A 27,610-nucleotide genomic window follows, 5' to 3' on the forward strand; every position below is an offset into this window, starting at 1 on the left:
GAAGCTTTGCCAAAATCTTCCTTGGGAAATAGAAGAATTAGTCCCACCTTCTCCCTGCCACAGGAAGTGCTGCTAAGTAGACACCCTCAACTATTAGCCTTCTTCATGGTAAAGCTCCAGTTAAAAATACAGAAGCCCCAATTTGTGTTCTGTTCTGGGGGCAATTTGTATTCAATGACTGATTAGTATTGAAATGTATGGCCCAGCCTCTTTTATCAATTTAGGACACCTCTGCAGGGTCACTCCAGCTTCAGAGCTTCCTGTGGGGTCTGAAGCCTGTGTTGGGATGGAATCACAGATCAACTTCTTTTTTGCTGTGCTTCCTCCGCCTCTAATTCACAAAGGTTTATCCCAAAGCACCTCCCAACAAGTGCCTTGCACCTTGATCTCCAAAGTCAATGTCTGTTCCTGGGTAACCTAGCCTGTGATGGGTACCATCAAAATATTTACAAACTGAATATTATGATTTATTTTAGTCCATAAACTCCTAAACAGCAAAGATCAGATATTTATCCTTATGCCCTTGCAATGATTGGAGGGTGCCTTTTATAATAGTCATCATAATAAACACAAAAGGTAATATTTCCCATAAATTAGTCTAGATTAAACTGAAGTCTTTCTTTCTATTCAAAGTGTGGTCCTAGCACCAAGGGTATTGGCATTCCAAGTATACACTGTCAGAAACCGCATTACTTCAAACCTCAACCTGTTCAGACCCACTGAATCTGAACATGCATTTTCACAGCTCATTCTGGCTCACACATACATTAAAGTTTCAGAAATACTGAGTTAAGGGATTTATTAATATAAATAAAATGATCTAGCTGATTCATTCCTCTCTAGTTTGTACAGTGTCTTTGTAAATTTTTCTCTCTCAAAAGTTTTGCTTAAATCTAGTGTTGTAGTGCATTCTTTCATTCAACCAATACTAATTGAATGTCAAGCAAAGATTTCAACTGAATGGAACTTACATTCTAAAAGGGAGAGAAAATAAATGTGGAAAAGGCAAAAAGTGTCATGAAAAAATAGAGTGGAGTAAAAAGGGTGACAGAGTGGGTTGCAATATGTTTGCAAAAGATCATGGTAATTATAGAACTGAAGTAGTAGGTGGACATATACTTTTGTGAGCTTCTGCTTGGGTGTTGCAACAAGAGCCAAGTGGTGGGAGTGGAATATGAGATGTAAACTAATAAATGTGATCAGAGAGACAAGAAGGCAGATCTCTCGATGACAGACTGCTTAATAAATCACTACTTGACATTTCAAAGCTAAAAAGGTAATGCTAGTTGTTTTTCACTCCAAGAATAAAGTAGTTAAGGCCATTCAAACTGGCTTGGGGGAGCTTGCACAAACTATATCATTAGCGAAGCCACAGGAACCTCAAACAAAACTGCGGGGATTGGAAAAGATCTTTAAGGGATCTTTCTGTTCTAACATCTCAGGCTCTAAGACGCCTAGATGGCGACGTCTAAAGGGATGAAATAATAATCATCGTCAGACTGTGGGCAAAGGCCAAGTTCTGCAACCCCAGGACACTACACAAACAGGAAGATGAATTGCGGAAGATGAGCGTCAAGCTGAAACAAGGTAACCTTTGGTTCCTCACGTATCCCTGGGCTCAGATCTTGAACTCCGGCTGCGTCGCCCAGGACTTCGGGTGTCACGGGAGCACTCCCCTTGGCGTTCTAGTCCCGCCCCACACCCAGCCCTCGCGTCCACGCCCCGCCTGGCAGTGCTGGACCCGCCTCCCGCCGGACTAGGTTCTCCTGGTCGCGCGGGGCACCGGGGTCAGGGTCTTGGCCCCGCCCCTCCAGGCGCCGCCCCTCCAGGCCCCGCCCTTTCCCAGGCCCCACTTCCTCGCCCACACCCCGCTTCTCTCCAGCCCGCCCTCGCGGGGTCTTCCCGTCCAAACGGATTCCGGGTAGGGTTTGGGTTCCGCCCTATTTGCGTATCCGCGCCCCACCTCGCCCTCCTGGCCCCGCCTCTCCCCCTGGCCCCGCCTCCTGCCTGCCGGTGAGTACTTGACAGCGGAAGTGACAAAAGCCGGGGGCCGCTCGCTGTTGGTGCTGGCTGGACCCGGAGGCCCTCGTTACCAGCATGACTTTCCTCGTCTTCTTGATCCTTATGATGCAGGCCGGGAGCAGGGCTGAGATGAACGTCGCGGACCCAGAGCAGTTCTCGGGTACTGTCGCTGCGGCTGAGCCGCTGCCAAGTGAAGCTGGAGGGGACGTGGGAGGGCGGGGGCCGCCCCGGCCGGCCGGGAAGCTCCGCCTGGTCAGGCCGCCACCACTTCTTCCTTGCAGTGCTTGCCCGCTATTCCATACCCGGGTCCCGCGATCCCGGGACCGTCAGGCCCTAGGCTGGCAGCCGCGCGGGAGGCGACGCGGGGTCCGTGCGGTTTACACGCTTCATTTTAGCCTCTTTCATCCTTGTCAAGGCAACAAACACAGCTCCCCTTTTTCTCCGATTCTTTTAGCCTGTTTTTCAACAAGTGGTTTTCCAGGCCGGCAGTTGACACGGCCACCGCTCGTGGCTTATGTAACTTTATTCTCAGTGTGTACCCCAACTCCTGAGATTTGTTATTAGTGGCAACTTGTCAGTCTTCTAAGTGCAGAAGTGGTGGAATGTGTGCACTCACTAGCGGATTTGTTAGGCAGTGGGCCTCTTCACAAAATGGGAACATTTTGTTTCTGCCTGCTTTTTGACACTTCCCAGGCGAGGATAGCTTTCTTGAAGCTTACAGTATGGTAATAAAGAGCTTTAGTGAAATCCATAAACCTTTTCAGCCTCCAGTCTGGAGTGTCTCTGCATCTTCCAGTTAGTATCTGCCTGGAAGGCATAAGGAGGCCCAGCCTCCCAACCCTGGTGAACTCAGGGCCTAAGCCTTTGTATTATGACTTTTTTCCTGAGTTCCTGTTAGGTGTGTGCGCTGTTTATATCTATCCCTACTTTGGCTTGATCTTCAAAAGTCAAGCAAATAAATACTTAGACATTCCTTAGGACAGACATGGTTCAAGTTCTGGGAAGACAAAAATCTTAGTTACAGCAATTTGTCTTTTCAAGAATCATGATTTATCATAGTTAGCAGTTAAAAGGTGGGCTGTTAAAAAGTTAAAGGGTGGGCACCTCGCAGATCTTATTTTTTGCAACAACCCTACAAAGTAGATGCTATTTATATCTCCTTTTATGGGTGAGAAATTGGTGAAGCACAGCGATCTGTCCAGCAGGCATAGAGATTATCTTTATTGCTTGGCTCCAGAGTCCAAGTTCTTAACCACTCTGCCAACTGTTATTACTAGGGCAAGTTAGGTGTCTACGTGGGTGATTACAGTACATTGTGACAAGATTTTGAACTTATGTATTGGTTATGGGAAAGCAAGATAAGTTTACCAGGCTCTGTCCAGAGGAGTCAATGACTTCTACAGAGAAGGTGAGCCCAGCCTTAGAATTGGAAGTGCAGAGAAACTGTGTGTGCATAGGCAGAGATGTAAAACAGCATGTTGAATTAGTGGAACAATATACATTCATAGACTTGAATGTTTGAAGATCCAAGGGGAGAGAGATAGGATAGGCGGAGAGGTGAGAACCAGTTAGTGAAATACCTTGTCATGTATAACAACAAGAGATAGAAATGTAGCTTTGGCTAACTAGCAAAAAGAGGAATTTATTAGCTCAGAGAATCCAAGCAAGAATTGAACAGAAAATTAGAGATGCCAACTGGGCCTTAGGAAAATAGAAACTCAAACTGCTTGAACTTGCAATTTCTTATTTCTTGGCAGGAATCATGGTTGCTGATACTGATGGCTTTGGGGTTTTAAAATCTGACAGCCTCTTCCATCTTAACAAAATCCCAGGGGAAGGCTCTGATTTGCTCAGCTTGGTGACATGCCAGCTCATATGGGAAAGACATTATAAAAGTGGGTAGTGCTGGAGAGTTCTCAGAATAAGAGACTTGGTGTTCTTGAAAGAAGTACAGGTGCTGAGCCAAAAAAAATAATATGCCCATTATTCCTGGCTAAAGTCAGTGGGAAGCCACTGATTATTTTACAAAAGGGAATCATTTTATGCAGGATTAGATCTGCCAGTTAGACAAGCCAGTCATCTTACAAAATAGTTTGAGGGTAGATACAAATAAAGGAGGCGCATTAGGAGGCTGCTGCTTAAGTCTGGGGAAGAGTCAATGAGAAATAATGATGTAAATGGAGAAGAGAGGACAGTCTGAGGAAGCATTAAGGCAGAGTCAGCAGAACTCTTGACTGACTGGGCAGAGAGGTAGATGACTCAGATTCCTGAATGGGACTGAACATTAAACCAAGTGCCAAATCCTTCTGAATATAGGTTTCTCCTGAGCATTGAGCCCCTCGTGACTGCAAAATTTGCACATCTTTATTCAGAGTCTGCTCTGGTAGTGCAATGCCTTCCTGCCTCCCATAGGAAGATCTGCAGCCTTCTGTACTCTAAAATTTTAGAAACACAAGGGTTGGTGAGTGCCCCTAGACAACCCTTGCTGTTTTGTAGTGCATTTTCCATACATGTCTTTAGATTTTCAGTGCATTTTTCTAAATTTTATTGTGTTCCCTATGCTTTTAAAGTTATTTTAAAATGCAAAATCTCCAGAGCATAGGAAGAAAACCCACAGTGACCTCTGCTTCTGACTCTTGATTAGTTTCTTGGCTTGCCAGTCCCCATTTTTAGTCTGCAGTCTACATGTAACTCTTACTGTTGCTGGACTTATCTGTACAAAGTTGAAAGTTCATCTTAGATGAGGGAACCTGATGTGAACAGGGAAGGAGGTAAGAGATTATAGTGAAATAGTCTTTGAGAAATCCAAGTGTTTGGGAATGTATTTTGTTACAGTAATAGGCATTAATTAATAGTGTTTCTTTCTTCGTGCACTTTTACATATAAAAGTAATAGATTTTAAGTGAATCAGAGTCTGCTGGTGGCTACCTTCTCTGCTGTTGCACTCTGGGTACTGCTTAAAGAGCTACCCTCTCTATTTTATCAGTTATGTTTCTACTCTTGTCTGATTTTAGGGTAATATTCTGGGTAGTGTTCCAATTTCTTATTATTTTCTTCAGAATCAAATTTTCCTATTTCAGAGATTCAGCATACTAACATTTTAGTTATTTATTAAGTAAGTATTACATTTTCTTTTTAATTTATTCATGATTCATAGACTTTGAAGGATAAACACACTTTGGTCCTCCATAAAGGAAAACCTAAAGAATAAAAGAGAAAAATAATTTTAAAGAGCTGTCTTACAGAATCTGGCAGCACATGGCAATAGTGCAGTTATTTTACAAATAGGTTGAATAATTAATGGTTTCATTTAAAATGGACAAAGAATCTGAATGAAATTTGAACCAGAATGAAGTGTATTCCTGACATAAAGGAGTTGGTTTACTTGTAATGGTCTTGTTAAAGAGATATCTTTTAGATATCTCAATATTTAGAAATCAGAATCCTACCTATCCTTTTCAGTCTTGTTCATTCTATAGAAATGATTTATGATAATACATTGTTCAAGTGTTGGAGTGGCCATGATTTAATTGTGATAGTAGTATAAAACTTTTTGTCTTTAGGAAGTTGGGATTTTGTTCTAAGAGATGTTCATTCAGAGAAAGAGCCAGATGTTATATGGAGGATTTGTTTTTAAAGTATAGTATCAGATGACTTAGAATCCAAAAAAATTCATTGAATGACTGGCCCCTTTATCCTGCTTCTCAATTTGTTCTTCCCATGGAGAGAGATTAGTCAGCAGATGTCTGCAGTGTCTGTGACTCCATTTCAGATGGATATATACTCCTTTATACAGACATTATACATTAGTGTGTCAGAGTGGGTAATGGACTCCACAGGTGGTCCCTCTTTAAAAAACAGGACTGCTTTTGGCAGTTATAGGGTGAAGCACAGATAGCAGCAGTCTTTACTCCTATCACCTGTCAACACAAAGGAAATTGCTCTTGTCCTCAAACTAATCTGTAGGTATATGTACTCTGCCACCCTCACCACCCTACATTGACCAGCAATTATTACAGGGCTGTTCTAGCTGCTAGTTTTTGGTCTTTTGTGACATTCTTATTGCCCCATCAGTGACACTGCTCCATCACTCCTGATCTTCACCAGCCTTATCTGTCCTCTCACTTGCTAGCCTTTCATATCCTGTTTCTTCTGGCTTATCAACTTCCCAGCAAACAGTTGGCTCTAACCAGAGCTCTTTGTTTGACCTACACTATAATTAAAGTGTATTGAAAACCTGATGCTTCTCTACTGTGATTATATTTTGGAGTTCTGGAGGAGTTTGTGGAATTAGATCTTAAAATGGCTAAAGTTTATCCTGAATAATTGTAGACAGCATGCCAAATAATTCTGAGCCCATTTCCGAAAGCAATGAGTTACACAAAATTATCACAATTATCTATTTGGGCATGAAATATAAATTATAGAAATATAGAATCTATAAGATTATTTTTTTTTATTTCATGAAATCATTCTAGCAGAATCTTTCCTGAAACTCCATAGATAATAATACTCTTTTCCTTTCTCTCTATTTTTATTTAATCAATGTAAGCATATTATGAATAAAAGTTAATTATTTAATCTGAACATTTAGCAACTTAAACACTACAAAATTATGAAACTTGAGAAGAAAACTACTCATGTCTCTGGTCATGTGATCTTGGCAAAAACAACAAAGGCGATGTCTAATAACCATGATTTCTCTTTCTGGTAACATTAAAACCACAGGTTACATCTTTTGATCTAAATATTCAGAAGCTTCTCCTTTGATAGTAATTTCTGTCTGTTTTAATCCACTGAAACTTCTTCCTCCTACCACATGTTCATCTTGATTGCTTTGAAATCTATGTGAAGTCCTAGTCTAATCATGTTTGGATTTTACTTAAATTATGGGAAACAGTTTGATTCACATTAAAAACTAATCTAATGCTGCACAAGTCTATTGTTGTTTGTATTTTTATAATGTATTATTCAGTCAACCCCTCCTAAATACAAAGTACTTTGATATTTAAAGTATTATGATTGACTTCTATGTGCCTTTTCCTCAAAACAGGAATTTCAGATTGAATATATACAGTTTTAAAGTCATTTCTATTGGGAATAATTAAAAAGAGGGATTTAAAAGGAAGCAAAAGACTTGTTGGAAACTGGAGGTAGGAAACCTTTGCTATGTAGTGACAGAAAGCTCAGCTACTCTTACCTTCAATAACATGGAAAGTAGAATATGTACCTGATGGGCTGTGTGATCTAGCTCAGGAGGATTCCAGGCAGAGTATTGACAGTGTTATCTAGATTGTTCTTGCTTCGTCCTTAAGGTGGAATCCTGGACAGATTAATTGTTGAAAGGACTAGTAAAAAGAAACCCGGACCCAGTGGTTTTAAAATTGTCAGCGGCTCAAGAGGCAAAAGATGCTGAAATTTCTTAATGGCTTCTGAAAGAAGTTCAGATTCATTATGTATTTTCTTAACATCTTTCTTATCTAGTTACAAACATATTTTTATATGATATTTGATGTTAATGTTGACTTGATCAGAGGGAGATTGACTTTTATTTCTACCAAAACCATGGATTGTAAACAGACTAGGAAACTGAGGTGCAAATAAAGAAGGGAAAAAAATCCTCTTAAAGAAGCCTGGGAATTACCTGCTATGTACTCTAACATGAGCACTCTAACAAGACCAAAAGAGAAGAGCCAGGGCTAGAACAGTGCTTTTGGGCTTGCCTACAAGGAAGTTGCTTATAGACCAAAGTTGATAGGTACCAACAGCCATCAGTAGGGCTTCAGGAAGCATAAGTAGAAAGTTTATAGGTATCTTGTTACTGACCACAGAAAGGTCAGTTAGGTGTTCAGTGCATTTAAATCTGTGAGATAACTCTCCACCTCAATTATGGCTTTACAATCTCAACCTTTTGGCACAACTTATTAAACTACATTGGTAAATAATTTGAAAGATGCTTTGATGGGACTGGGATTGTGGCTCAGCGATAGAGTGCTCACCTAGCACGGTCAAGACCCAGGTTCGATCCTTAGCACCACAAAGAAATAAAGGCATTGTTAAAAAAAAAAAAAAAGCATATCTTAAAAACAAAAAAAAGAAAGATATTTTGATGGTAGCCAAATCTATTATTGGGGGGCAAGATATATACAATATTGGTGTAATACTATAAAGCATTCTGTTTCAAAATTAGTTTTTCCTCCTAAATTAGAAATAAGCACTTAAATTATAAACATAAAGCAGGGTTTATCAGCTTTTGCACTGTTGGCCTTTTGAGGCCTGCTATAGTGAACTGCCATGTGCATTGTAGGGTATTTAGCAGCATCCTTGGCTTCTCTCCTCTACATCCAGTGGTATCCCCCGATGCCCTCCCTGTTCCTTCAGGTTCTGAGAACCAAAGATGTCTGTAGTCATTGCCTGGGGCTCCCTAATGGACAAAATCACCTCCTGCTGAGAATCACTAATGTTAAGGGAAAAATTATCAGAAAAAAAGAAAAAAAAAAGGGGGGGGTGCATTAGAATATAATTGGCAATAGGTATAGATTGTTGTTTAAATGACTGTTGATTCATTGTGCTTTGAAGAAATAATACATGTGTTAACTAATTATAAACTAAACAATTTCAGCTTCAGTATTAGAATTTTTATTTTACTAAAAATATAGTATTTTCTTAAACAGGAAGCAAATACCTTATGAACATAAAACTAATACTTATTTTGATATATGAGGAAATCTGAAAAAACTGTTTAGCACTATAACCAGGAAACAATCTGGGTTTTTTAATATCTGACCCAGTGAGTACTTTTTTGTTTAATTAGAGTAGTCCAGGTGAACATCATTATCATTCAGGGTCCCTTGAAAAAATACAAACTCATACTCTCAAAATTTTTGAGGATGATAAGTTATGTTCAAAAAATGCTGCACATGGCTTTATTGCCATTCATTTATTTAATTTTATAAGTGATCATGTTTAATAGTGTTTCCCAGCTAGATAGGATGGAATTACCTTCACTTTGGGTCACATCACTAAATTTGTCTGTTTCAGTCAACTCTTTCACTGCTATGACTAAAAGATCTGACAAGAACAAATTTAGAGGAGGAAAAGTTTATTTGGGGGCTCATGGTTTCAGAGGCCTCAGTCCATAGACAGCGGCTCCATTCCTCCAGGCTTGAGGTGAGGCAGAACATCATGGCCAAAGAGTTGGTGGAGGGAAGTGGCTCAAGACATCACTATCAGGGAGTAGAAAGAGAGAGCTCCACTTACCAGATACAAAATATAGACCCTAAAGGCATATCCACAATGACCCACCTTCTCTAGCCACACTTTACTTAGCTACAGTTACCATCCAGTTAATCCTTATTAGGGGATTAATTCACTGATTGGGTTAAGGTTCTCATAGCCCAAACATTTCACTTCTAAACTTTCTTGCATTGTTTCACACATGAGCTTTTAGATATTAGGGAGACACCTAATATCTAAACCTTTATGTGCATCCACCTTTTCTCCCATGTGATTCAAATCTTGCATATATATATATATATATATATATATATATATATATATATATATAATATATTTTTTTTTTCTAAAATGGCTTAAAAGAATGAAGGCAAAAAGAAATGTTGGTTGTGTTTTGTTAAAAGCCCTTCACTCCCAGAAAGCAAATGTTGATGGAACTGGTATGATGGTCAGTGGTTCTTTCAATCTTTTGGCATATGCTCTTGTGTTACAGAAAAGGTATTAAAAAGCATAAGAGTACTGGATGTAGGGTTGAGAACCTGGTGGGATTTTAGGATAAAATTGCCCATCCCTCATGTAGGTAGTTCTTCTCTAGACATTGGTTATAGTCCATGATATAAAATGACAAAAATTCTAATGATTTAATGCAATGATTGTCATTACAATAATCAGTGAATGTATTTATAAAATGTCCTAAAAAGTTATGGAAATGTATTTCCTTATACCATGTATGTGTTTCCCTTATATCATAATGGTGTTTCCAGAATTTAAAATGAAGTAGAACTCTTCTGTACATTTTTCAATAAAAATAATTTCCAGAAATTTACTCAAGTGAGATATATATATCTTAGTTATTTCATTTTTTCATCAAATTTGACAATATTTGACAAACATGACATCTTACAATAAGGATTTCTAATGATAATATTAGTTTCTTACTGTTGTTCATTTAACTTTTTGAATCTCTTACAGTGCCTATACCAACTAATGTTACAATTACAACCGATAATATGAACCCTATTCTGCATTGGGAGTACCAGATCATACCACAGACCCCTGTTTTCACAGTACAGGTGAAAAACTACAGGTGAGTGTTGCTCTTATCCTTTTTATTCAAGTCATTACACATTCTGTCACTTTCTGTATTCTCCTAATATCATCCTTCCTTCCTGCCTGGGGAAACTTCTTGAACTGCTTGTAAGTGTCTGGAGGTGCTAAGGATGCAAATTATTCCTTTGTTGAATACATTCTGTCTCTTGCTTTTCCTTCCTGTCAATATTGAAGTATAGAAATAAAGCTAACTACCTTCTGAGATTTTTTTCTCTCTCTGATATCTTAATAAAGCAAAGAGTACTGTTAATAAAGCACAGCTAAATTTATTGTGATTATTGGAAGCAAGGGAGAATACCACCTTGACAGTATTTTAGCAGTATTGTCTCAGAATAAATAGTTACTGTTCACATGGTCCCAAATTGGAAGAACCACTTAAGTGTGGATTAGTCTTTTTTTTTTTTCCCTCATGATCTGAGGTTAAACATCTGAGGCCTGTCAAAAGCTAATTTGTATTCACTATACAGGATACTCTTTAATGGTGATGTGTAGCTTCATCATTTGACTTAGAGTTTAGCCCTCAGATTTATCCATTGCATAAGTTCTTTTAAGTAAGTATCTGGGGATAAACTTTTTGAGGACATAAATATCCTATTCCACATAAATCCACAATTTTTTATTGATTTTTTAAAAAAATAAATGACAGCGGAATGCATTACAATTCTTATTACACTTATACAACACAATTTTGTATATTTCTGGATGTATATAAAGTATGTTGACACCAATTCACGTCTTCATATGTGTACTTTGGATAATGATGTCTATCACATTCCACCATCCTTGCTAATCCCCTGACCCTCCCTTTCCCTCCCACCCCTCTGCCCTATCTAGAATTCATCTATTCCTCCCATGCTTCCCCTTCCTACCCCACTATGAGTCAGCTTCCTTATATCAGAGGAAACATTCAACATTTGTTTTCTGGGGATTGGCTAACTTCACTTAGCATTATCTTCTCCAACACCATCCATTTACCTGCAAATGCCATAATTTTATTCTCTTTTATTGTTGAGTAAAATTTCATTGTGTATATATGCCACATTTTTTTTTATCCATTCATCCATTGAAGGGCATCTAGGTTGGCTCCACAGTTTAACTATTGTGAATTGTGCTCCTATAAACATTGATGTGGATGTGTCCCTGTAGTATGCTGTTTTTAAGTACTTTAGGTATAGACCGAGGAGTGGAATAGCTGGGTCAAATGGTGGTTCCATTCCCAGATTTCCAAGGAATCTCCATACTGCTTTCCAAATTGGCTGTACCAATTTGCAGTCCCACCAGCAATGTGTGAGTGTACCTTTTTCCCCACATCCTCACCAATACTTATTGTTGTTTGTCTTCATAATAGCTGTCATTCTGACTGGAGTGAGATGATATCTTAAGTAGTTTTGATTTGAATTCTTTAATTGCTAGAGATGATGAACATTTTTTTCATATATTTGTTGATTGATTGTATATCCTCATCTGAGACATGTCTGTTCAGGTCCTTGGCCCGTTTGTTGATTGGGTTGTTTGTTTTTTTCGTGCTTAGCTTTTTGAGTTCTTATATACCCTAGAGATCAGAGCTCTATCTGATGTGTGAGGGGTAAAAAATTTGCACCCAAGATGTAGACTCTCTGTTCACCTCAAAGATTGTTTTTGTTTTTTTTTTTTTTTGCTGAGAAGAAATTTTTTAGTTTGATTCCAAAATGGAAAGATCTACCTTGCTCTTGGATAGGCAGAATTAATATTATCAAAATGACCATACTACCAAAAGCACTATACAGATTTAATGCAATTCCGATCAAAATCCCAATGGCATTCCTCATAGAAACAGAAAAGGCAATCGTGAAATTCATCTGGAAAAATAAGAGACCCAGAATAGCTAAAGCAATCCTTAGCAGGAAGAGTGAAGCAGATGGCATCACTATATCAGACCTTAAACTATACTACAGAGCAATAGTAACAAAAACAGCATGGTATCGGCACCAAAACAGACTAGTAGACCAATGGTACAGAATAGAGGACATAGAGACTAACCCATAAAATTATAATTGTCTTATATTAGACAAAGGTGCCAAAAACATGCACTGGAGAAAAGGTAGCCTCTTCAACAAATGGTGCCAATAAAACTGGAAATCCATATGCAACAAAATGAAATTAAACCCCTATCTCTCACCATGCACAAAACTCAACTCAAAGTGGATCAAGGACCTACAAATTAAACCAGAGATTGTGTCTAATAGAAGAAAAAGTAGGCCCTAATTTTCATCATGTGGGATTAGGCCCCAACTTCCTTAATAAGACTTCTATAGTACAAGAATTAAAACCAAGAATCAATAAATCCACAAATATTTTAACACCAGTTGATTATATCTGTTATTTCTGTGATAGATTCAAAGTTCATAATTTTTTCAAGATTTGCTGATTCCATGTACACTAGATTGATAAAAATTCACAAGTTTAAAAGCACTTTGAAGACTGGGGATTACTCTTATACATTACTGGCATGAATGCAATCTGGCTTTCTGGGAAGAATTTGGCAGTATTTTACAAAACTTTTATTTTATTTATTTTTTTCTGGCTCTAGGAATCAAACTTGGGACCTTACACATGCTAGGCAAGTACTATACCTCCAAGCTTCACCCCCATGATCCATGTGTCTGCTTTTTGGCCTGATGATCCCACATTAGGACCTTACCTTTAAAATACACTTAAAAGAATATAAAGATGTCACTCATATATAGGAGATTATCATACATCTGACCATTCATCAATACATGGAACACTGTGTAGCTTTAAATGAAAATATAAAGAAAATTTCTATGAACTTACATATGGTGATTTCCAGGATACATTGAAATGAAAAAGAAATTAATTTGATAAAATATATATGGTTTTCTCCTTTTTGGTTAAAAAATGAGAATAAATATTTTGTAGGTACTAATTTTGATTAAAAAAATAGGAACTGAAAATCTGAAATCAGTGAAATTGACTACTGGGGGGGGGGACAGTAACAATGACATGGAAGTGAGCAAGAAAAAACTCACATCTGTTTCTTCATTGGAGAAATGCTGACTTCAGGGTTAAGCCAGGGAAAGTCTAAGGGTAACTAGAAAGTCTTCTTATGATGAAAGGATTTCTTTTTTAAATGTTGGGGAATGTGTCCAAAGGATCCAGGAGCTACCTTGAATAGTTTCTCATGGCCCAAACGTGGGACTGTTTGAGCTTCAATATGAATAAGAACATAACATATTGAAATTGGAAAAGAACCTCATGTTTATATTGTTCTTAATAATAGTAGTAGTGAAGAAAATGAAGAGCTCTTCTATGGACAATAACTTACAAGATTTTAAGGCATAACAAATGAAGCTAATAGTTAAGATGTCATCCTGCTTCCTATGGTGTGTGTATTTGTCACCAGAAAGGCATAAATTTTTAAAAAATTGATTACTATTAAGAGGCTTTGTAATGTGCTAGATTTTGGAATTGAGTCACTTCTAGGCATCTACATCTTTAGCATCTAGAGTTGAGTAAAAATCAGATTTTAAAGACCTATAGTGTCATGTTGTTTGTACAGTTTTATATTTTGAATGGAGCCTCTTTATTGTAAAGGAATTTATGGTACATGTTGACTATCCTTTATGTCAAGTGCTTGGAATCAGAAGTATTTCATATTTCTGATTTTTTTTTAGATTTCTAGAGTATTTGTATATAATAATGATATATCTTGGGAAAGGGACCCAAGTCTAAACATGAAATTTATCAGTATTTCATATATACCTTGTACACATAGCTGGAAGCTCAAGAGAAATTTAAATAAGATAACTTCTTGCCTGAGATTGATTGATATAATGTTTTAGGTAACATTATTCATGAAACAGATTTTCATGGTGTGGAATTTTTCTCTTAAGGTATCAAGTTGGCACTCAAAAGTTTTGGATTTGGGAGTCTTTTGGAGTTTGAATTTTTTGGATTAAGGATGCTGGACATATATTTCTAACCAAAGAGTAGAGGCTTCCTACTTTGGTTTTTATGTCCTGTTCTAATCCTGTCCTGTTCTATAAACTCTTTCTACTAGCTCTGTGCTATAAATGAAAAGCAGAATACAGAGATGGTTTAAGTTAGTGTGACAACAAATAAAACTACCTTTATGTTTCTTTATTCCTTTTCATTTTAGGAAGGGACTATGGACTGATGTTTGCACCAATATCTCTCATCATTACTGTGAACTTTCTGAACAAGTTTATAGTTTATCTGAAGCTTTCTGGGCCAGAGTTAAAGCTAGGATTGGACAAAAAGAATCTGTCTATGTAGAGTCAAAAGAAGTTATTTTATGCCAACATGGTGAGTAGAATGCATGCTTGTGTAACTTTTAAATTTGAAAATACTCACACATGTCTTCAGTGTATGTTTGCCTTTATTAGTAGTTGCTAAAAATGATCACAGTGCCAGGGAAACACTTGGAGGAATTCAGTGCATCAATAACATTCCTTTCTCCCAAGCTCCACAAAATATGGCTGAGATAGCCATCCCTTTGCTGCTTCAAAACCATTAAGTTTTTGCTCTCTACATTTCTGGATCAGTGCCCTCCAGCTGTAGTCTGCACCAGTTCCCTCCCCACTCCCCCCATCTTCTCTGTAATTCATTTCAAAGTTACATTCCCTGAGGACTTTGGCTCATTGTTCTCATTGTTCTCACTGTGCTCATTTGGTTCTCATTGTTCCTAGCCACCTTAAGTCCTTAATGCCTATGAGAATTTAAATCCTAACTTAATATATTAAAATTTTAAGACTTAATCTCTCCAACCCCCCATGATTTTTCACTCTTCCTACATTCTACTCCCATAAGATGTGTGATCTTTACTGACAACCCAAACTCCAGAATCTTCAGTGCCATTTCCTGTTTTCTGACTACATCATCCCACCTTGCCAATCATATCCTCACTCCTGGGTAAAAGAAGCCTTAGTCACTTGGCTCTTCCCTAGTGTGCTCAGCCTTGGTTCCTTTCCTCTACCTTCACTTCTTTCCTGTTCAGCTCCTGTGCTTGGTTACTCCATGGCTGCCTGCCAGTTCTCTCCACTGCTTTGATTCGGCTTCTGTTTTTCTAATTGTGCTGCCTTGGGCTCTTACACAGGCACTTCCTCTGCTTATTCTTTAAATATTAAGGTTTAAATATTAAGTTCTCCTGAGTTCATGCCTTTTCCATCTGATACATTACCATCGGTATGTCAGATTTTTCAAGGGCCTACTATGTGTTAGTAAGTATGCCATGCCCTGAGATACAGTGGTATAAAACCAGACTTGCCTGGCATATAGTAGGTGCACAGTTAGTATGTGAAGTGTATTCACCAACCAAGTTCCACACATCAAAGACACAGGGAATATTTGCTGAGTAGTTAAATGTCTAGTTCTGATTTTCACAAGGAATCATTATTAGCAAACTTTTGTAGAACCTTCCTAGAGCCTTCGTGGTTGTAGTCCCCTTACCTCCCTTAGGTTTGGTTTTTCCTTCTGCCTACAGCTTTCCTCAGCAGATATGCCAATAAATATCACACATATTATGGGAGTAGAATGTGGGAAGAGTGAAAATCATGGGGGGTTAGGAAGATTAAGTTGTAAAATTTTAATGTATTAAGTTAGGATTTAAATTCCCATAGGCATTAAAAACACTTGTGGATGTTAAAGAGAGTTTTGTGGGGAAACATATCTCAAATTCCTTTTTAGAAACCAGATTTCTTAATTTACAGAAATAAAGGAAAATTTTTTGTACTTAATAGAGCTTCTGTTATGGCAAGGTTTTGTTTTATTTGTTTTGTTTGTTTTAAACCAGCTTTTATAACCAATTGTATTTCTCTAGAGCTAGAAGTGAAATTAAATTGATAAAGAGAAGTTTTACTGAGATTTATTAAATATTTCTTTATGAATGATTTTTGGAATATCTTCTAGATCTTTGTGGAGTAGTGTGAATGGGGCCCTACTTTAGAAAAATAAAAAAGAAGAGTAGATTGTTTGAGTGATTTTGATAATTTTGAAATGCACCATGAAGTTCCTAGGCTAGTAGTAATTATACTTTCCCTCTCTCCTCCAGGAAGGATTGGACCACCTACACTAGATGTCAGAAGGAAGGAAGACCAAATCATTATTGACATATTTCACCCTTTAATTATTATGGGAAAAGAGGAGGTGACTTTATATGAGGGTGAAAATCTTTGTCACCCACCATTTAAGTACTTTGTAAATATGAAAATTAACAGAAGTGAGGTATGTGTTTCTATTTCATCTTTTCAAAATGAAAATTATTCTGTAGCTAGCACAAGTCATTTTTATAATGAAAATGGAATTTCAGCCAAGGCTCATGAACCATAGATTTGGGTAAGGGGGGGTGAATTTTATATATACACACACACACACACACACATACACACGCACACACACACACACACACACACACACACACTATTGAAAGGAAGTAGTATGGACTTAATCACTAACAGTGACCAGATGTGTACATTAAAGTTTTCTCTGTCCCATTTAGCCACATGACCCTAATCTAAAATTTTACTCTTAACCTTAATTTCTCTATTGGAAACATAAGGATTTTTTTTTTTTTTGTACTGGAGATTGAACTCAAGGTGCTTTATCACTGATCTAATCTCCAGATCTGGTTCTTTTTATTTTGAGACAGAGACTTACTAAGTCACTGAGGCTAGTTTAGAACTTGAATCCTCCTGCCTCAGCCTTCTGAGTTTCTGGAATTATAGATGTGTGCCGCTGAGCCTGGCAGGATCATTTAAATTTTTTTGAAAGAAAAGTTAACAGTACAACTGTGAGAATATAATTACATTATTTTGACAGCCCATCTCTATGGCCTTGTTGATTGTAGTCCCCATACCTCACTTAGGTTTGGTTTTTCCTTCTGCCTACAGCTTTCCTCAGCAGATATGCCACATTCCTGGCATCAGTAACTTCCTAGGGTCTCCATTGCTGCTTTGACTTTACTTTCAGAGCTTTAAAAATCACACTTTCAGGAGCTTCCTACAGGAATTCCAAACCTGCTGCACATTGCCTGGCTTCCCAGGCCTGTCTTTGAAATCTCAGTGAAAGCCTACATGACTGTAACTCTTGCATTTCACATTCCTAAAACCAGCACTATGTGGACAAAGCTAAGGTCTGCCACCAATAGGGTCAGTAACCAGGCACCCCTGGACCATGGCTACTGTGGTCTATGAGTCCCTGGGTATCTGAGCATTCTGAAAAAAATTCTAGGGCTACAACTTCCTGGGGCCCTGCAGGATATGATCAGGACATCCCAGAACTCCTTTCTCAAAATAAAGACTTTCAAAAAGTTTTCACTTTTATACCCTTGAGCCTGAGATACCTTCAAGGCTTGTTTTGTATTATCTTGGTGCAAAGTAATTGGCTTCTCTTCAGTGATGCTAATTTCTTCAACAACCGCATCTTCCTGGTTCACAACAAACGGGCTTTTTTTGACTAAACTGCAAATTTTTCCAATCTTTCTGCTGTTTTTTGCTCCCAATTCTCATTGTAAACTTATCTAAAAGGAACCAGCAAAACCCAGGCCACTGCCTTAATGCTTTGCTTCTTGAAATTTCTCCACCATATTAATTAGTCCATCACCTTTAAATTCAGCCTTACCCAGTCTCAGGACATGGACAAGATTGTAGACAGAATGTGACATGAATGGCTCTAATCCATTTCCCAGTGGAGCCTTCATTTTGGTTTGAAACCTCACAAGCAGTTTCTCCCAACATTCTGTCAGCAATCTGGTCTTCTGAGCTCATTCCAGAATTGTCCATTAAGCTCTTCTTACAACATTCTAAGACTTCTCTATCCTGCATCTTCAAACTTTCTCAAATTAGGGTATTGAACCATATGGCCAAGTATGTCACAGCAACATCACTATTCTTGGTACCAATTTTCTGTGGTAGTCAGCTTTGCACCACCTTGACAAATACCTGAGAAAAACAACTTAATGGAGGAAAGATTTATTATGGCTCATGGTTTGAAAGATTTCTGTTCATGGTTAGCTGGCTGAGTTGCTTTTTTATACCTATAGCGAGGGAGAAACATCATGGTATAAGGGCAAAAGGGTGGAGAAAAGCTGTTCACTTATGGCAGCCAGGAAGTGGAAAGAGGGAGAAAGGGGCCAGAGATAAGAAATGCCCTTCCTGGTCATGCCCCCAGCGACTTCTTTCCTCCAACTAGGCCCCACTCCTAAAGTTTCCACCACCTCTCAGAAATAGCATGATATTATTAATACATCAAATGGATTAATCTATTGCTGAAGTCAGGATCCTAATGATCCAGTCACCCCTTCTCAAGAGCCCCACCTCTGAGCATTGCTCATTGGGGACCAAGCCTTCAACACATGAGCTTTTGGGGGACATTTCAGATCCAAACTATAATAGTCACCACTGTCCTACCACTGTCCTACTTACCTTAGTCAGCTTCCTGTTAGTACAGCAAAATACCAGAGACAGCTAACTTGTAAAGAGAAAGTTTTATTTAGTTCCCAGTTTCAGAAGTTCAAAGGTATGCATCAGCTTAGTTCTGATGAAGGCAGTAGATGGCAGCACATCGCAGTGGGAGCACACGTAGGAGCAAACAAGTGATTAAACAAATGATTACATGATTGCATCTCTTCTTTTCCCCTCCTTTTTTTTTTTTTCCCCTCCAGGCCCTGTGCTAGAGATTGAACACAGGGCCTCCTACCTCTTAGGCAAGTACCATATGACTTAGCTCAAGTGATTATATCTCACCCACAGCTCAAGTGATTATATCTCACATCATGCAGAGAGAGGAGGGACTGGGGTCTCTCAGTCCCTTTCAAGGATATGCCCCAATGACCTAATGACCTCCCATAAGGCCCCATATCTTAAAGGTCCACAACACTTCCCAATACCACCACCTGGGAACACTTAGCCAAACCACAGCACTACCTTTGTGTCTTCAGGCCCAAGCACAGGTGGTCCACACACTGGGGAATGAAAGAGGAACTAGGAGGGGTTGCTTCAGCCATTTCTGTGTATCACTGCCCAGAGACCCTGCAGCCTTCATGAAGCACCTTTATTATGCTTCCTATAAATGCTGTTCTCCTTCAACAAGCTAAATTTCTAGCACTCTTAGCAATGGGACAAATGAACATCTATCTGTTGGTTTAACAACTAATAATGAACATCCCCGCTCAAGTTTTTAAATTTACTATTCCTATAAAGAACATTTTAACAAATGCACATTATCATGCTGTATTTGAAGTGACAAATTGACTTATTATTTGATATGAATACTATTTTCAGACATATTTAGTATTTGTCATATATGTGTTTTCTTTAGGTGTTTGACCAAGATAACTATGGGGATTTTTGTATAGATGAAGAAGTCAGACATCTTCATTGTATTTTTTTCCCGTATAGATGGCAGATATAAAATTTGAACCAAAGGAAGATGATTGTGATGAGTCTCTGTGCCAGTTGAGAATTCCTGTGTCTTCACTGAATTCTGAGTACTGCTTTTCAGCAGGAAGCTCAAACACATGGGGATTTACAATGGAAGTGTCCAAAGAAGTTTGTATAACTATTTCCAATGACAACACAAAGGGTAAGTTCTTGCCATTATTTTCTAAATAGAGAGGATGAGAACTAAAATATAGTAATGTGAAAAAAGATAAATTCATTTGTAACTTCAACAAATCTCTTTTCTTTTAAAAATATTTAATAATTTCTCAGAGAAACCCAAAATTAAAAATAAGACAGTTTCTCAGGCATTCAAATATGCAAAGTAACTAATTAGGAAAGCCATGTGAGAGCCTTTTGACCCAAGAAAGAAAAAATATAAAATATGTGTAAAATTATATACATAAATATCTACATTTCAAATGTTCATTATGGATAACTTATAAAGAGCTAGAAGAAAACACAATTAACTATAGTTCTGTTGTCCAAAAAGATACCCCATTGTTCACATCCTATTTTTCTCTGTAGCCATGATTATATTGCATAGTATATATAATTTTTTGTACTGCCTTAAACATATATTTTAACTATTTTTTTATTTCACCTCACATATTTTCTTAACATTTTATAATATCTGTAGAGTATTTCATTTTATAGTATATTATTTTAATTTACTGTTGCCTAATTGTGGGTTCTTTAAGATTATTTTCAGGTTTTTATTATGATAAATCACACTTTGATGAATGTCTTTATGTTTATGTGTATATATTTTCCTGTTGTTAGGTTATTTTTTTAGAATGTATTTTATAGGCTTAACAGTGTGCTTAAATTGTATAATACAAATGTCTTTTTCTTTTTTAACAAAAAATAAATATAATTTTTCATGGGGAAAATGAAAAGCAGTTGAGAAGGAGGAAAATGTTTCCGTATAGCAAAGTTTTAATAATACTCTCAATACTAAAACAAAACACATTTTAACATCAAATCAACACAAATAAAATGACATCAACAAAAATTTTAAAAAGGGGTACATATCCAGTTTTCTAGAGTAATATTTTAAAAGAAAAAAAATGTCAAATTGAAACCCAAACAAAACTGTCTCTGTGATGTGTTCACTAAGAAGTCAATGATAAATGCAAACTAATACTATCTAAAACCTGAAAATTTTATTTTCATGACTTTATAAAAACATACCTACCTTTACACTAACTTTTTCCATGTTTATACTTACTCATTTATGCATTTGAAATGAGATCTCATTGTATTGCCTAGACAGGTCTCCAACCGTAGGCTCAGAAATCCTCCCAAGTAGCTAGGATGACAGACACATTGCCACTGCACTGGCCTAAATGTTTTTAAATGATGAAATTAATTCTTCTACCTATTATATCAGTGTTCCATGAAGTAGAATATAATCAGTATGTATTCCACTTTTACTTGTTAATCAGGAAAAAATAGATATTTTGCTCATGATAAATAAATCCCTATGCTCCATTATGACCTAAAAACACCACCCTTAAGCTTGACTTATCTTGTTTTTTAAATTAATTTTAACAATAATCTAATCTTAAAAATATAGCCTATTGATTAATAGGTATCATAAACTGACTTTATGACTATGTCAGAGGCATTGAAAATAGTCATCGTGTACAGAAAAATCAAGGAATAAGTTTTGTTTTTTTATTAATATGTATTAATTGTTCATGTTAATGTAGTTCTTCATGTAATTCTCACACATGCATACAGCTTGCACTAATCAAATCCATCTTTCCTTTATCCACCTTCCCCATCCACCCACACACCCCCAACCTCTATTAATCACTATTTTAAATTCAGTTTGAGTTGTTTTTAAGCTTCCAAATATGAGAGCGATTGTGCTATACTTGTCATTCTGTGTCTAACTTGCTCCATTTAACATGATGTCCTCCAATTCCATCCATTTTGCTTCCAAGACATTATTTTATTCTTCTTTATGGCTGAATAATATTTCATTGTGTGAATACACCACATATTCTTTAGCACCTAGACTAATTCCCTATCTTAATTATTGTGAATAGTTCTGTAATGAACAAAAACAATAGTGCAGGTATCTCTTTGGTATATTAATTTCATTTCCTTTGGATATATACTTAGAAATAGGATAGCTGGGTCATATGGCATATTTATTTTCAGTGTTTTGAGGAACCACCATACTGTTCTCTGTAAGGGTTATTCTAATTTACATTCCTACCAATAGTGTATACAAAAGTTCCTTTTTTCCCACATACTTGCTAGCATTTGTTTTAGTTGTTGTTTTGATCATCGCCATTCTTACTGGGGTGAGACGGTATCTCATTGTAGCTTTAATTTGCATTTTCATGATAACTAATGATGTTTAGCATTTTTGCATATTATTTGTAGGCCATTTGTATTTCTTTTTTAAAAAATGTCATTCAGATTATTTGCCCATTTTACATTAGATTATATATTTTTGTTATGTTTTTCGAGTTCCTTGTCTATTCTAGATATTAACCCTTTACCAGGTGAATAGTTGGCCATTATTTTCTCCCATTCTGTACATTGTCTCTTGCCATGCAGAAGTTTTTTACTTTGACGTAATCCCATTTGTTTATGTTTGTTTTTGTTTTCTGTGCTTGGAGGGTTCTATTCAGAAAATAAGTCCCTGTCCTAATGTATTAAAGTATTTCTGTTATGTTCTATTTTAGTAGTTTAAGTTTCAGGTCTTATATTAGGTCTTTGATCCATTTTGAGTTGATTTTTATATAGAGGGAGAGATAGAGGTCAAGTTTTAATCTTCTGCATATGGATATCTAATTTTTCTAGGACCATTTATTGAAGAGACGGTCCTTCCTACAATGTATGGTTTGGGTACCTTTGTCAAGAATCAGTTGGCTGCAGATGTATGGGCTTATTTCTGGGATCTCTATTATGTTCCTTTGGTCTGTGTTTCTGTTTTTATGTCAATACCATGCTGTTTGGGTTTCTCTGATTTCATGGTATGTCATAAAATCAGGCATTTTGATGCCTCAAGTTTTGTTCTTTTTTGCTCAAGATTGCTTTCACTATTTCATCTTTTATGCTTCCATATGAATTTTAAGATTGTTTCTTCTGTGAAGATGGAATTGGTATTTTGATGGAAATTGCATTGATTCTGCAGACTGTTTTGGGTAATGTGGCCTAACAATATTCTTCCAACCTGTGATCTAGGTCTTTCTGTTTTTCTGTGTGTCTTTAATTTCTTTCAATAGTGTTTCTTTTTCAATGTAGAGGTCTTGCATTTTCTTGGTATTTGTGTATATAGATGGTGCAGATAGGATTGCTTTCATAATTTCTTTCTCAGAAAATTATTTATTGGTGAATAGACAAGCTATTTATTTTTGTTCTTTGATTTTGTATCCTACAACTTTACCATATTCATTTATCAATTTTAATAGTCTTTTGAAGGAGTCTATTTTTTCTATATATAGAATCGTATCACCTGCAAAAAGGAATAATTTGACTTCCTACCTGTTTGTGTGACTTTTTTTTCTTTCTCTAGCCTAGTTTCTCAGGCTAGGTATTCTAGTCCTAAATTGAGTAAGAGTAGTGAGACACCCTTGTCTTATTACTGATCCTGGAAGAAATGCTTTTAACGTTTTCCTATTTGCTGGTGTTGGCTCCACGCTTGTCTTTATTATGTTGAGGTACAGTCTTCTATACCTGTAATTTAAGGATTTTATCATGAAGAAATGTTGAATTTGATCAGTGCTTTTTCTACATCTGTTGAGATGATCGGGACTTTTCTCTTTATTCTGTGAATAGGATGTATTTTGTTAATGTACTACATATAATGAACCATCCTGGCATCCCTGGGATGAAACCAGCTTGATCAGGCTGAATGTTCTTTTTGTTGTGCCGTTGAATTTGATCTGCTAGAATTTTGAGAATTTTTACATATATGCTCTTCAGGGATTCAGTCTATAATTTTTTTTGTACTTGTTCCTTGTCGGGTTTTAGTAATAGGATACTGTTGACCTTATAGACTGTGTTTGGAATGGCTCCTTCTCTTTCAGTACTTTGGTATACTTTGAAAAAGTATTGGCATTAGTTCTTCTTTAAAAATTTGGTAAAAATTCAACAGTGAAGCATCTGGTCCTGGTTCTATAATTCCATTTTGGTAGGTCATGTGTATCCAGAAGTATATCTGTTGCTTCTAGATTTTCCAGTTTGCTAACACATAATTTTTCATAGTAATCCCTAATGATCCTTTATATTTCTATGGTATTGATTGTACTATCTCCTTTTTCATCTCAAATTTTACTTAACAAATATCCTTTTAAATAATGAAAATCTAGGCTGAAGATTTAGAACAAACAACTAAAATTTAGTACTAGTCACTTTGAGGCCACTGTATGGTGGCTCAAAGTCATGTAGTTCATTTTATGCTAATTTGTATTGTATTATTTGAAAAGTAAAATCCTACTTAGTGCCCAGAATTTGAAATAATGCACATTATTTTTAAAAGGCTGAATTCTGAAATGGACCCCCATGGGACTTCTCATAGTGCTGGTATTTATTATGTTATAATTTTGTTTTTTACTATTGTAATGATTTAATTTTTCATAACCTATAAATAGGGAGGATGCAAGCATTTATTAAGTAGTAATTTTTACAGTCACTATTCCAAAGAAGTAGGATGGAAATTAGAGCTACTAAAATGCCATGCATATCATGTATAACTAATTAAAACAAATAAAAACATTTTTAAATGCCATGAAGGAAACCAAACACCACCATAATATGTAGAGCACTGTTAACTTTTAAGAGGAGAAGACGGTGGGGGATAAAAATGTGCTATGAAAATAAAAAGCAGCATTACAGGGACACAGTGGTGCTAATAGAGATGTGTGCTCTGAACCAGATCTTTCCCATGTTTTATTACTCTTTGTATCTGATTTGCAATCAAGGGGATTTTATTCCTGCACAATATTCCTCTGTGTGTGCCTTGAAATAAGCACTTGTAACAGAAAAGTCTAAGGTATAGGGCTAAATTATTTTAAGAGTTATAAACATTGCCAGAGTTTATTTCTCAAAAGAGATACTTTTTAAGTCCTCCTTTTGCATTTTTAACAGAAAAGCATAACCCTAAGAACACCCTATATTTGAGGTTGTAAGGAAGTGAGTATGAAAACTATTTTAACTATGTTGTATCATGGCAGTATTGTTCCAGAAAGTTTCAGAATTGCAGAACTGGGAAGAATCAATTGCTGTCTAGGATACATATCTAATTTTTCACTCACTGACTATAACTTCTGTTCCAATGTCCTTTAAAACTCTGATCATATTAATTACCTAATGTGTAAGGCTATTAAAAAAAAGGGCTGAGATTTTTGATATGCAGTAGCAGTATTCCATCTTAATTCTAATGTTTTATTTTTCCCTTTCTTTAGATTTTGTTTGGATTCCAGTTATTGCTGTGTTCACAGTCTTTCTAGTATTTATCATACTATGTGTATGTGCATGTTGTCATATTAAGAAGAATCCATTTAAGAAAAAAAACAGAATGTTACCTAAGTCCTTGGTAAAGTATTTAATTTTTTTTTTATTTATAGATGCTAAAATGTAACTTGAATCTTTTTTGAAAGGTTTCTTCAATTTTGTTTGTAAAGTAAAATGATGTTCAGCATCATTCAGCAGAATGTGACATGCTGAACATTGTTATATTGAATCTTACTATAGTACTTTACATTGAAAAGTACTCAATCTCCACATATCCAGAATCATATGTTTTTTACTATTCACCAGCTGCTGCTTTTTTTCTTGATACAAAAACACAAACGAGTCTGGTGAGGAGCTTAAAGTCTAGTGAGAAAAAAAAGATGAGAACAAGATTGGTGTGCTGTGTGACAAATTCAAAGGCAGAGAGAGGCTTACACAGGAGCCAGTGAGGACACTGGCCATCTTTGGGGGTGGGGTTAGTTGTGGCTTTTCCAGAGGCTGAAATAGCTAAGCAGTCTTGAAGGACAGTAAGAGTTTATCCAGTTTCTAAGGGACAGTATGTGCTAAAGTCCAAAGTCCAGAAAGCCTGGCTTTTGATTATAGTTGCAATGTAGAAGAGAGAAGGCCAAAAATTGGACTCTCAAAAGAGTTTGACACTTAAATGTCTAACGTTTCAAAGTCATAATTATTTGAATCAATTATGACAGGAATAATACCTGTAATGTTCAAAGGGCATATTGAAATTTGCAATAAAAATACTACCTTAAAGGAAAGTGGCTAAAAATCATCAACAGTTAGTTGACAATTCATATATGAATTATAATAGTTATCCTTACTAGGAATTAAGCAAAAAGACACCTTGCAATGTGCCATTTTAAACTCACTAGAGAAAGAACAATAAACCTAATGATCCAGTAATCCCAGTAGTAGTACAAGTTATGTGTACAGGTGAAAAATAATGTAGTCTTAGTGGGAAGTTAAGCCTGCAGAGTGTATAATACGGTAGTACTGTAAGTCTGCCATCCCTGTAAAGAGTCTTTTGTTCTAAGGAAATAATTTCATAAATGAAAATACATGTGAAATATTCAACATGTTCTGTAACTGGCAAAAATTGGAAATAATTTAACATCTATTAAAGAAATTAATTATCAGTATAAATTATATAAGCCAGTGAAAATTATAATGATAAAGAAAATTAATGAAACTTTTATATAAAATAAGTAGTTGGGTCTGGGAATGTGGCTCAAGTAGTAGTGCACTTGCCTGGCATGCGTGAGGCACTGGGTTCGATCCTCAGCACCACATAAAAATAAAATAAAGATATTGTGTCCACCTAAAGCTAAAAAATAAATATTTAAAAAAAATAAGTAGTTGTACTCCCATTGCATATTTAACAAGCATACATATAGGAGGTGATGTACAAAAAGCAATAATACTTCAGTAAGATATTAGATGACTTCTTAAAAATCCCCCAAATTTGCTTATCATGTCAATATATTATTTTTCATTTAAAAAAGAAAGAAAAAAGCAACTATCTGATTCCATTATACTATTCTAAATATGCCATGTAGTAGCCCATGACCTTTAGGCTTCTTTTTTATTTTTGAGAATTGGCATTTAAGTTTAATAATTTATTAATTTGTTATCTTTAATCACTTTCTCTCCCTTAGCTTTCTGTGGTAAGAAATGCCACTTCAGAGACAAAACCTGAATCAAAATATGTATCGATCATCACATCATACCAGCCATTTGTCGTAGAAAATGAGACGGTGGTCTGTGAAGAGCCATTGTCTCCAGTAACAATTCCAGGCAAGCAGACAGAAGATAAACCAGGAAAAGTAGAACACAGAAAAGAACCTTCTAGTGAAACACAAGTGGTGACTACTGAAGAAAATATTTCTGACCTGGCCCTGAGCAGCCCTATGTCTTCAAGAGAGAGAGAGAATTCTCTCCATTCAAGTAGTAATCTGTCAGCACCCTGCAGCAGCACCTTGAATTCCTATCACTCCAGGAATGGTTCTGATAGTGGCCTCGTGGGATCAAATGGCTTCGTATCTGAATCAGAATTACCCCCAAGTGATACAGCTGAAATAAAAACAGAAGGACAAATATCCACAATGCTGAGAAATGCCCCTACCTCTTTTGGTTATGATAAACCACATGTGATTGTGGATCTGATTGTGGATGATGGCTGTAAAGAGTCTTTGATTGGTTATAGACTCACAACAGATTCCAAAGACTGTTCATAAGATCATCTAAGATGCACCAAATTTTGAAGAATCTCATTTTTCTGGATGGTTTTCTGCTTT

General features: G+C 36.5%; 1 protein-coding gene across 1 annotated transcript; it reads left to right on the forward strand.

The window, feature by feature from the left end:
- Window positions 1–2,048: 2,048 nt before the first annotated feature.
- Window positions 2,049–27,610, forward strand: Ifngr1 (interferon gamma receptor 1). The gene is made up of 7 exons (XM_026391867.2): window positions 2,049–2,182; window positions 10,231–10,345; window positions 14,528–14,694; window positions 16,439–16,611; window positions 19,785–19,968; window positions 25,253–25,383; window positions 26,972–27,610. Exons 1-7 carry the CDS (start codon window positions 2,098–2,100, stop codon window positions 27,548–27,550), a joined length of 1,434 nt encoding a protein of 477 aa, XP_026247652.2. The 5' UTR covers window positions 2,049–2,097; the 3' UTR covers window positions 27,551–27,610.

Source organism: Urocitellus parryii, chromosome 8, assembly GCF_045843805.1.
Source record: "Urocitellus parryii isolate mUroPar1 chromosome 8, mUroPar1.hap1, whole genome shotgun sequence".
NCBI classification, from domain to species: domain Eukaryota; kingdom Metazoa; phylum Chordata; class Mammalia; order Rodentia; family Sciuridae; genus Urocitellus; species Urocitellus parryii.